This window comes from Chaetura pelagica, unplaced genomic scaffold, assembly GCF_000747805.2.
Source record: "Chaetura pelagica isolate M959 unplaced genomic scaffold, ChaPel_1.0 scaffold3, whole genome shotgun sequence".
Classification (NCBI taxonomy): domain Eukaryota; kingdom Metazoa; phylum Chordata; class Aves; order Apodiformes; family Apodidae; genus Chaetura; species Chaetura pelagica.
Genome location: NW_009952974.1, coordinates 8,257,808 through 8,270,885, shown reverse-complemented (window position 1 = coordinate 8,270,885; position 13,078 = coordinate 8,257,808). Strand labels below are relative to the sequence as shown.

General features: G+C 33.9%; 1 protein-coding gene across 1 annotated transcript in view; it reads right to left on the bottom strand.

Annotated features, from left to right (window-relative positions):
- Positions 1–32: 32 nt before the first annotated feature.
- PSMD14 (proteasome (prosome, macropain) 26S subunit, non-ATPase, 14) overlaps positions 33–13,078 on the bottom strand; it is a 46,785-nt gene continuing 33,739 nt past the window's right edge. Inside the window, exons 7-11 of the mRNA XM_009996286.1 lie at positions 9,301–9,408; positions 6,379–6,453; positions 3,939–4,064; positions 2,604–2,666; positions 33–462 (exon numbers count right to left, since the gene is read on the bottom strand). Coding sequence (XP_009994588.1) covers positions 364–462; positions 2,604–2,666; positions 3,939–4,064; positions 6,379–6,453; positions 9,301–9,408 — 471 coding nt within the window. The 3' untranslated portion in view covers positions 33–363. The remainder of the gene's footprint in view (positions 463–2,603; positions 2,667–3,938; positions 4,065–6,378; positions 6,454–9,300; positions 9,409–13,078) is intronic.

The following is a 13,078-nucleotide window of genomic DNA, read 5'->3' as shown; positions in this document are numbered from 1 at the left end:
TCCTGCTGTCCACAAAAAAGGCCTTCCAAAGCTTAAGACAGGTTTGTAAATGTATTTTTATTATGTTGCAACAATGAAAATATATATGTACTACTGATCTTCCCCCCAAATATTAAATGAAAATGTAATACATTTTTGCCCACATTGTGTTCTTGAATGCTTTGGAATCTGTAAAAGCCCTGACGTAAAGAAACTGAAGCAACTGCACAATTAGAGACTGAAAGGTGTTATAGTGCTGCACTTACATTGCAAATTAAGTCAGATGTCTCTGTTTAATCAAATATAGCCTCAACAGTCTCTGTTTTGTGAGTATTACAAACAATAAACAAATATACACAGAAAACATCACAAACAGTAAATTGGTTATTTAAATACAACTGTATCCAACATAGCAGCTAAACACTGGACAATGTTTGAGGTCATCAGAACATCCACATGCTCTTCTAAATGACGTTTGGGGTCCTGAAATACAAAGGATGCAGTGAGAGAAATGACCAAAACACGTATCTGAAGGATTACATTTACTTCAGGTCTATTTAAGATCATTGAGAGTTAAGGAACGCAGGCCAGTAATGCTCCTAAATTTTCCACTCTAACAAGACTGAAATGACTGAATTCCCATTTCATTAGTCCATACTATCACTCAGCTAAGTTAAGGATAGGTTTGGGAAGCAAATATCTATCCAGCATCTGAAGAGTAAGCATGACAGCTGTGAGTTTTAAGGACAATACACTATATGTAGAATTTACTATGACTATCACTAAGGCAAATATTTGAATCTTTGTTCTGCTACATTGCAATTTGTTTTAATATCTTTGTACAAATATGTGTTCTAATGCTGTAAAGACTCAAGCATAATCTAACAGCCTTTGAATGGCTGTGTTTATTGCAAGAAAATTAGCATATTTACATAATTAAAAATGAAAGAAATTCACAATGCTATGTTCAAATGTTGTGAAAAATGGGATGTTAAGCCTGAGCACTGTCCTGAAAATACACATCCCCAAACACTATTACTCCACTAATGTGGGTATTTGTGGACACCTGCATAGAACAGTTAGATTACTTCTGGTTGAAAACTATACTCATGCACTTCTTAATTTTAGAATTGAGATTAAGTAATTAATTTCCAAATGCTGCAAAATTATCAGGCACATTTAAGAAACCTCTCTGAATTTTACTGCAGTATTATTGTAGCACTCTCATGTGTAAAGAAATTAAAATATGGAAGACAATCGTGGGAATTCAAATTTTTTAAAAAGAATTAGTCAAAATTTAATGTACAGAAAAATCTGTGTAAGCTTTCCTTTAATAGTTCATTTTCAAAGATCATGCAGTTCTCTAATACTGTGTCTGCTCCTAACGAATTATGCAACTCAATAACATAAAATCCCTATTGGGAGAGCTCTTGGTTTATAAAGCTTTTTGTATAAGATACATAAAAAACCCCACATGGAAATCACTTAACTAAACCATTGTATAATTTAAAAAAACTTTAGTTTTATCAAGAAAAAAGTACTTTAAAAGAACTGTATCAAAATAGTTTTTTCATGTATGCATAATGATTTAACTAGTGAAGCTCAAGTTCTGTTTCAGATGACATCATAACCCTTAAAATACAACCCTTCTTACATGTTTAATATGTATTTATGTATGTGTAGGTGTGCATAAACTCTATTGTTCTGAATGCTACAGAAATACACGAGTGACTGAACAATAGTGCAGATGTGTTATGACATAGCTGCTAGAAGCTGACACATAAAGAGCAATCCAGAATCCTTTAAGTTCTTCTACTGCTACTAGGAATACAATAAATACTGGTCCTTGAAGGACACACTAGATATTTTTAAAGCTATTTCTTGTTTTCATTGCCCTTCTTGAATTTGAACACAACCTCTTACAAAACTTGTTTTGCTCTCCCCTCCCTCACCAGAGCACATTTCCTCAACCTTTATGTTAAAATCAAATGTAAAAATAGCTTTTCGTCTTCTATAAAGACATTACACCCTTACATCACAAAGGGATAGAATGAATTGAGTGGGTGTTTTCAGTTTCAGCTATGGTCCTAAACTGTTTTTCTCTAACAGCAACATAAAGTAATGCAGCGTACTTGCATATGTGAATATTGGAGCTAAGCACTGACAGTGTGTTCATGAACTGAGGATAGGGGTGAGCTGGCTCTTTAATGATGATAATGAATAGGCAACAGTCCCATCTTTTTTCAATTACTTTTTTTTTTTTTTTTTTTTTTTTTTTTAAGTCTCCACAGTTTTGGCCTCTCTTACACCGACTTGGATATCTTTATGCCTCTTCTTGGAAATAAGTTTAAAAACACCAAACAAAACTACCAAATCTCAACACTGCTCCTCAGCATGTAATACAAACACACGGAGAACACAACTTGCAGATATTCTGCTGGTTACCTATAGTCAAAAGCCTTGTTACTTACACAACAATGTTCAACAAAAATAAATTCATTATTTGGAGTGTTGAGAATATCTTGCACATAGAACTAACATCACCTACGCACATGTACAAAAATTAGTATTTAGAATGAGCGAAGCATATCATTCCACCTCACTCTTAATTCATCACACCTCACCTGCTTGCCAACATTTTTTATTGCCAGCTGTTCAGGTGTCATCTTATCTTCTTCTTCAACAGCCTGTGAAAGAAACACAGAAAAGGTCAGTGTTTCAGATTTCATTTACTTTTTCCCCAAGCCACCAGATTCTCAAAATATAATTCTTTCTCAGAAAAAAAACAACAACAACAAAAAAATCAAACAGCAACACATTTCAGAAAGTCAAAAGGAAAGGGACTTCAGCTTTTCAGCAGACGTGGTTTTAATTACTAAGTGTCAGTGCAAAAGATCAAGGCAAATATTCATGAATGGTTTAACTGTCAGATATTCACAAAACTGTTTTTAAGCAAAAATCTTAAATGATAGGTATCAATAGTTAAAGATAGTTGAAGATGGTTAAACTACTAAAGCAGAAGCAAAAGTAACATTACCTACATTGTTTCAACTACTGGAGGTTTGATCTCAATACATTTTATACTGTTTCAAGGAACTTATTTTAATACATTTTTATTATGTTCTGTTGCCTTCAGACACAGTGTCTTTATAAAGGAAATCCACTACCTTAACTCATGAATGTAATATTGAATTTTGTGCAGGACTTGAAGTTAAAAAAATAACACATCAAAAATGACTGAGACACTTGCCACTCACAGAGTGCTTGCTGAGATCCAGGATTTAAAAAAAATATTTAAGTGTGTCAGTACTAAACCAGTATAAATAATTGCAATCCCTTTCTTAGCACCACCAATAATAATTAATTTACCTAAAAAGAACACTGAATTGGGCTCTAGAATGTGTTCTAAATACTTGCTATCTGTCAACTAGAATGATACAGATAAATAACCTTTATTCTGCTACACTGGTCAAGTAGTCCTTGACTGAAAGAATGAAAAATACAGTAACTGCTTATTTTGATCTACAGGAATCTTATATTCTCTTCACTATGTAGAACTACAAAATTGATGTGATTGCTCACATTTCAAAGCTAAACATGTAATTAAACACTGTTAGTTCAGGGCAAGAAGTCGAGTGGCAAAGCCTGAGGAGCTAATTGCAACTTCACAGAGCAATGCTACATAGTCGATTAAGAAGAAACAGTTTCCACAAAACCATTAAAGTAACACTTGTGCCTAATTTAACCAAATCCTAAGAAACTCTCTGCTGAAACTGATCATACAAATAAAAAACCTACCAAGGTTTGAAAGAATTTCTGCAACAATTGTTTTGTTCTTATAGTCTAGCCCTTTACAAGTAATTCTAAATAAAACTTGAGATAATCAACTTCTTGCTTCTGAAATTAGGGAATAAATTTCTTCACATCATAAACAGAGCTATCTTATGGGATATGAATACCTTGTTATAATTCTTAGCTAATTCTAACATCTCCTTCACTACTGTTTCATTGAGTTTGCAATGTTCACTGTAGTCCTGGAGTGTCAAACCTTCCATCCAACTCTTCTTATGCAAATTTAGCAACATCTGCAAAACAAAACCTCTTTAGAACATTCATCATCAAATACATTCATCATACCATGAAGATCTCTTCGACAGAAAACCAATTTATAATAATAAGAAATTTTAAAATTACTGCTCTTGAGATGTTTAAATGCAGAAAATACAATAATCAGCTATTCGGCTACAGCAGACAATAAATAGATTTAGGGAATGTTTTCAAAGATTAAAATTCTTGAATCCTAAATATGAAAACAAGGTATGGAAACCAGGGTCATATTTACATTGAAAAGAATTCTTACATTTTTCTTTGATAGTTTTTAAATTTTGCACTGTAGGATTGCTATCAGAAAGGTGAATATTTTAGCTGCTAAAGAAGGAATGGTTGCAGCTTCTGGCCTCTGACAGAATTGAAAAATATTGTAATGCTTGGATTAAATATATGAAATAGTTATTCAGGCTCGAATGATTATCTTGAACTGTATGCAAAAACAGCTGCCATGGTTGTGAAGAAATGAACTTTAAGAGCAATCAAAGTATAATGTGTTGGTCCTCCTACAAAGTAAATAGTCCTAAAAACTAAATGACAGCAATACAGAGTTTTGATGGTGATAAACACAGAGAGTGTTAGAAACACTTGAAATGTTTTACTTGACACACTGATGTCATTCCTTAAAGAGTGAATGAATAGCAACAAGGGTAATTCCCTGATTTTAATGAGTAAAGCAAGTGCCTTTTGTGGATGTTGTGCACACTTGAGGACTGTAAGAACGACTCTTTCAGCAGTTTCAACTTGCCTTCAATTTGTGAACATTTATCACAGACATCTTTGAGAACCCATTAAGACCTGTAAATTGCTATGATCTCTACAAAGTGTCTGTTCCATCACATGCACAGCTTCCAAAGAAACCTGGCTTTGGAACATATGAACCAAGTTGAAAGTTTGTGTCATAATTTGTATTATCAAGTTCTTAGTTACTGACAGAAGGAGCTGTAGGCAAACTGGACATATGGACAGTTGAGCTGGGCTCTCTGGATTTTAAAATTATGGTTTGGTGTGATGGGCTCCTTTTCTAATACATGAAGCATGTACTCTTCTTATTACAGATGGAGGTAACAGATCATCACCACCACAAGGAGGGGGTTGAGATATGTATGAACCTGCCTTGTGAAAGATGTGTGGAGATAATTGCTGCCTCGGAGTCTGAATTTCACTAACTCAGTCAAGATTTTCCTACTTGAAATGGTAATCACTTACATATGTAAAGCCATTAAAGAATATACACACTTGGAACTTCAGAAAATACTGGATTGGCCACGTTGTATTGGAATGGAAACAATAACCTCCAGGAGCTCCACCAACATTTGCCAACATCTGTTTTTGTTGCATCAATTACTCTTTTCAGTAACAATGAGGTCTTGACAGTCTGGTACCATTCTAAACAGGGTTATGTGTTTCACAAATTCTTTTAGACTCCCTGATTAGCATGCACATTTCTTCCATTATTCAACATTGGTAATTTTTTATTACTTCTAGCCCTCTAAAAATCAAAATTAAGTGAAAAAACTATTCTGACCATTTAATCATGAACAATTAATCCAATTCTGAGATAAATTTAAAACGCAACAAGGCCAGAAACATACACAGCCATAACTGAGGATAGAATCTGGCTTTTCAATAATTAAATGCTGGAGATGAATTAAACTTTTTTCTTTTTCTATTTGTTTTCCTGGTTAAGACTGTCAAACTAGGTTTTACTTGTATCTGAGGAAATTTGATAGAAAAGTAACTGACAATATTTGTTGTTAGTAACTGAAGAATACTTTTCTGTACATGCAGAACGTCACTGCTTCCTGATACTCAGTGAAATCTTGGGGAATTGCATTCATACCAACTGGAAGCACTTTCTGTCAAAGTGATTACAGCAAATAAAACTCTGAGATTCCTTGGTTATGCAATTCCATTTTGGAAAATACAGTCTTCTAGCTTTGGGAATTCTAGCCTGTGAAAACCTAAGGCACCTCCTATGTCTTCCAGCTTCATCACTGAAAACTTGAAACTACACAAACCTGTTAAGCTCAGAGAATAGCATGAAAACTTTCCACAGAACATGTGGACAAAAATATTGTCAAACTATTGATATGAATATTAGAGTATGGTTTTGGCAGGTTTCATCATCATCACCACATATCTAAGCGCTTTCAGGAAGAGATGCCACCTACTCCAGAAGAGTAAAAACAACCACTGAAAGTATCAGCAGTTGAAATCAGGATACTGCCACAAATCTTAAATAGTTTGTATCATGTTCTTTGTCCTCTGAATAAAAGCTAATACAATTACCTTCTGTTCAAGTTCATTCTTCCTGTAGTTGATGGTGATGGAGTAATAATGTCTGTTTAGTCCATGAATTAGTGCCTGTAAAATCCAGATAAAAGTTTGCATAAAAATCACCCACCACTGAAATGAAGAAATATTAGAACAGAAGAGTTAATTTAAATACAGCCATCTTCAAACATCATTTAGAAAAAGACAAATAACGAATAAACAAATACAGAAGCTATAAGTGAGTCACAAGTAAATATACCTGCTCCTATTTCTCTTTGAACATTTGTTAACTGACCTTTATACTATTTTAAACCACAGATTTTTTCATGCAGTAACAACTATCATACGAAAAATTGGTAACTGCCTGCAAACATTTGACTGATACACATGCACAAACCTATTTCTCTCAAATCCTTCCTCTCTCAATAAACTCTCTCTTCTAGTAAAATAAAAGGCTCTATTACAAACAAAATAATTTTGGCTATTTATTTACAACCACTGCCAACATTTCCAGGTTCATTCTCTAAGGTAAAACACAAAGAGAGAGTAACTGAAGCAGTGATTAAATGTGTCAAGTATCAGTTAGACAACGTACCTCAAGTTAACTTTGAATGAAAAAAAATCTTCTTGTCTTAAACTTGTACACCACAATCTGGTTGACTGAGATTAGATTAAGTGACATCTATGTGCATGGATCTTCTATTTTGCTCACGTGCATTACATAATTTTTTTCCCCTACATTTATGACTTAAGGACCAGTCGGATTAATATTTGGGGGTTTGTAGGGTTAAGAAAATCCTATAATAAATCCTCATCACAACTAAAACTGTCTATTTTTCAAATAAAATTTTACATATTATGTATACAAGTATACACTTAGAAATGAGATAAATCATACATAGAATATGGAGAATTAGTGGTAAATATTTCTTATATTCCAGTCATTCTACCTATTTATGTTAAATTATATTCTTTAGAGTTATACAGAATTAATGTGTATTTGCATCTTACGCAACTTAATATTTCAGCATTCTCAGATCATCTGTATGAAAGCTGAAAGTGTTCTCATATGTTCATTTTAAACAGATTATTTTTGCAAACACATACAACGATTTGCACAGTTAGATTTACGGGAATGAGCAGGTACAGACACCCATTACTTGTGCCACTTAAAATTGTAAAATGCAGGGTTTGGAATCAAAAAGGTTTAGTTATGGCTGAAACTATTAACAATAAGTAGTTTGCAATGCCATTTTCTTACTCTCCACCCCCAAATGATTTGGGGTTACTGCTTAAACTCAGTTGTAGATTTAGGCAGTTTTCTGAGGCTCCTAATATTTTATAAATATCTTTGCCTTTCCCCATTAGCCTCTTTCATCTCCCCTTTTGAAAACATGCTTTAAAAAAGTAGACAATTGTGAACAGTAAATAACTGTTTCTCTTCAAATCTGAACAGTAACTGTAGTTTAGCCACTGCAACAGGTTAAATTCAAATCCATAAAACATAAACATTTCAAAGCAAAACTTGTGCTTCAAGTGTTTTGTTTCAAATGGAAACTCTCCTTCCAACACCGCTTACCAATTAGATGCACAACGTGCAAGTAAAAAAAGCTGTTGATAAGGGAACACAAGAAAAAGCACACAAAAAAGGAATGAAGCCAAGCCACGTACTATTCTTATTCCTGAGATTTTAAGGAAATCAACTGGGTCAGAATTTTATTCACAATCTTAGAATAAAAGCAAAACAGCACTGCAGGAGCCCTTGCAGCTTTAAGAACAGAGTTATCACTTTTAAAGTATGATTTTTTTTAGCCTAACAGTGACATCTGCAACAGCTCACTGCCAACCTGCAAATCACCAAAACAAACAAAAAAACCCCACTCTAACAGCAGAAACCCTGCACTCCCATGGCTAAAATACACCACACTGTAGTGACAGTGATCTTAAAGAAGCTGAATGATACTACAGGGGGTTACATGGGAGGTCATTACAGATGGTCCAGAAAAGCCCAGCTAGAAAAGCCCTGAAACATGCAAGAATGGTCTTGCCTATATCCAATCAAGAGTATTAGCTGCTTATTTTGTACTCATTATAGTTTGCAGTTTTTTTTCCTGGATGTTAATCTAGCAAATATTACTTCTACAGTTCAAATAACAGATCAAAAGAGCAGGCATTAGGCTTCATGGTTGCAAGCACAGGTGCCTTTCAGAACGCATAGTAAAGGAGGAAAGTTTTCGGGATAAATAGAAACACATTGAGGCAAAAGAATGACAATCAAAAGAATTAATCACTCTTAGAGGATACTTGTTTCAGGACACAGCTACTTCTCAAAATAAAGATTTGCTTCATAAGACCAACATTTTTGTCTCACTAGTGAAAGCCAACTTTAGAAATCAAACTCTGAATAATTAAGTTTCATAGAAGCTTGCAAAGAAATTTAAGACAACATAATGAAAAGCAACATCACAGTTGAAGATGATCAAACATCCTATTTATCCACTGAATCTCCTACTCCATTTTTTCAGCAAATTACTGCATTATACAAAAAAACAGTTTAATTACTTAAGATACAAAAGCTGAGATTCTAATAAGCAGCAGTTTAAAAAACACAGTACTGAAAACAGTACCTAACTTGCACTGCATGGTATGACATCAATTGTCACTTTTAAAAGTCTGCATTTCCATAAATCTGTACTTTAACCTTTGCAGTATATACTTATACATGGAGTCACATTTAGGTAGCTAATTTAGGGTTCAATTAAAAACCCTACACATATATAACTCCATTGATGAATCATACAAATTCTAAATGCCTGCATCCAGAAAAACACTATAGAGAGAACAATAAAAATTTTGTAGCTTACTATTTTTAGGTAACATTGCCCAAAATTGCTGAATAAATCTTGCCATTTACAGGACTATCAACACTAGGTTTACCTGGATAGATGGCTTGTTTAAGTGACCCAGATTTGAAGTTGTTTGTCTTGGTTCATGTCCCAAGACCATCATATTAGCATTGATCAATCTGAAGGCATCAATAACAACCTGTAAAAACAAGATGTCAAGTCAATTCTTTTTAGAAAATGCAACTAATAGTGCCAAGCAAGAGTGGACAAGGCACAATCAACTCTCATTCGTTTTTGGCCTTTATCCAGAAAATCATTTAATTCTAATATTAATAAAAAACAGCCTCCTGCTGACTCTGCTATCAGCACACTACACCACCTTGTATCATAAAGTGACACCAATTATTACCTTTTCCATGGAGCTGTAAGTTTTATATACATTATATCATCATATAACATAGAGTTTTTATGTACACTTACGCTAAGCTTCAAAGGTATGCATATGTTTGTCACCTAAACCTTACCCAATCAAAATGAATGACAGAGAGAGACTAAAACTGTAAGTGAGCACAAGCTAAGGGACTGAGTCTAAAGCCCAGTCCTGTCACATCAATTATACTACCACAATACTTGAAATGACAACAAAATTATAGCCAGCAAGGAACTTGCCCCATGTATTCCCTTCTAGTCGGATGCTTTTTGCTTCTTGTGACTATGAAAGGGTCTATAAACTGTCTGATGGATTAAAAAGTCCTTGTCAGTGTCATGCTCAGGAGCAAAAAAGAGAGTGAAAGGAAACCAAGGTCATTTATGATTTAAAGGTACACGGTAGGTAGAATTCAGTGTTATTTCATTGCAAATAAAGTAAAATTATCATGGATTTTTATTCTGCTCTGTGTTGAATTTGTCTGTGGGAACCTTTGGAAATAGGATTCCATGGCCCCATACAATAAAACCCAAGCCCTTATCCAAAGACTATGCAAGGTGAAACCAAACTAAGAACATAACAAGAATACACTCAAACCGACCCTCACTGGGTCCTTGCCATTATAGATCTGTAATTGCAACAAGAGATTTCTCATTTAGATCCCAGTCTTTTATCCGGACCAGTGCATATACAGCCTTGTACACCCAGAGAAATAGTACCAGGCATACATTGCAGGCAACTATTCAGTCTATGTTTGAAGAGTTATTCTAGTTCATTAAACACTTTTAATCTCCTTTTAACAGCTTTTCTATTGACTTTTTTACTCCCTTCCTCTCCATACCATGGCTTGGACAACAGATGCATTTATATCTCTGGTTTGGTATTTTGAGGAATTAGACCTGAACCAAACTTTTTATACTGAACAAACAAGAAATCAACTACTGTCACTGAAAGTCTGCAGAGAAAGCAAGATCAAATCTCCCCCACCTTGTTACAGCATTTTCCTCTCAATTAACACAAATATTAATAACCAAATATACACACAATTTATAAGGAGTACAAGATACACACTGAAGTAATTTATGTGGAAATAAAATTAATAGGGATTTATAAAAAAAATAAATCAAAATGTAAACTAAAAAAGCTCAATAACTTATCACCTGTTGTATTTACTTTAGAGTGACTCAGTGCCACTGCCTGGACTCTCAGCTGACAGGGCGGATCCATCTGCACATGTTATGCCTTAAAACTGCACACAGAAAACCTACGCAAAAAATTTTTACTAAAAATATTAGGTTGTGACCCAACTAAAGTGAGTTAAGTGTCAACTTCTTTCTGAACAATAATAAAACCAAAACAAAATTTAGACTTAATATGCAGCAAAAACATGCCATTCGATACTAATGCTATAAAAAAAAAATTACATAAAAAATAACTTGATTCTCAAAAATATTTGGAACAGTTCTTACGTATCTATACATTCTATGTGATAACACAGAAAATAACTGTTTTTTCCTTTTTTATCACTATCAGATTTTTCTCTATCTCAAAACAATTGTAACAAGCTTTTGTACATGTTCTGTGTTTCCATTTTTACCAGATTCTCTAATTTATGAACACCTGGAAATGCCCAGCCATAACAAGCAGGCAGTATAAATTAAAAAGTCATGCAAAACAAAAAAATTCCACACCATAGGCTCTTCAGAGACTAACTAGGTAAAGAACAAAACAAAAAAACCCTAGGAAAAATGTACCCTGAGAAGCAACAACCATGAACTTGGCAACATACTGTAACCACAAGGAGCTGCTTTATAACCAACAACGATGTTTTAGATTTAACTGAGAACTTCGCTATCCAATGTTGAGCTTATTCAAGAACAAATGGCATTTGGGACTTGGAGTTAGGTAACATAAAAAGAAAAAAACACAAAATACTGATTAAACTTGGGTTTGATAATAAATTCAACATTCCAGTTGATGTTCTCAATGTTATGTTTGGGTATATTTCACATTAAAATATGAGAAAGAGCAGCTAGAATATTTCTGAGTGATACTGATTATTACTCTAGCATCTTAATTCTGACCAAAAGTAATTTTCATTATGATTCAGGTTCTATTTGCATGGAAAAGACTACCCACTCTATCTGCCCTCCTGAAGAAATGAAATGCAAGTGAGAATTAAAGAAGACAAATATCAATCTTAACAGAACATGGCATGAAATACTAAAATCACTAACATTGAGCTTTAAAAAGGGAAAAAAATGCAACTTACACCATCTTAGAAGGATACAAAAAGTATGTGCATGAATGATATTTCTCATCTCATTGCACTGTGACAGGCAACGATAACCAAACACTTTAACTACACTAAGATTAAAGGAATTTGCTGCTATCACTATAGCAACCATCTTAAAGAAACTAACATGCACAACAACCTCGAGGCTATATTTAGACCTAATACGCAATAAAAACATAAATACAACAATAAATCCTACATATTCATTTCCATTAAATGTAATGGCTTTTTTTCACCATAAGCACAAATCACTCCCTCCTTTAGAGGACTATATCAAAATAAATTGACTCATTAATGTCCAGCGTACTAATGAGCAATGGGTGAAGTAGGTGTTAATTATGCCACAGTAAGATTCAAGTAAAACATGCCGGTGAGCACTTGGAGGTGTGTACAAGCTGAAGCCTCCATTCTACATGTGTGCATTTTCAAGTACAGCATGATGCAATCAGATGACAGTAAGATGGTGACCCCATATTCAACAATGTAAACTTTAAAAACAGTATTTTGAACAAAGACCCTAAAAGGACTAAGAGCAGCACAAAACCCCACTTGATTACTTAGATTTTTGCTGTAAGAAGTCAGTATTTCTCATCCTAAAAATTTAAGCTTTCATTGTACTTAAATTACCCAATAAAATGTGCAGAGTTTTAGTAAAAACTACAGTTTCCAAGCTTCATTCTAAGCTCTTTCTGTAAAGACATAAGAAAAGGTAAAAGTTTTAAACATCGGGATATTTTCTGGGAATATGAAGGTAGGTTGTATTTTTTTAAATGCAACTCTCTCACCACTCTGACCATTTAATTTTTCCTAGTACAAGTGTCTTCAGACTTTTCAGAGGTCATTTCAACAGCAGACAGCTTATAACAAAACCATTAGCAGTTTGGCTAGCTCAAGGAAACCTCTTACTTTCCTTTTTTGTTTATTATCACTGCATGAATCTGCAGCATATGAGGGTTTATAATTTTTCAGGCTTGTTAAATTCATGTTAAAGGTCTGTTTTCTTGTTGAATAAATTTTGTTCATATAATGCTGCCTATTTCATATACTGAGTCTTTAATAGCACCTTTGGTCTATGCACAACTCACAGATCAAAACAGAGGACTAAAATAGGGGTTGATGATGCTATTTACATGTGTGATTCCTGCT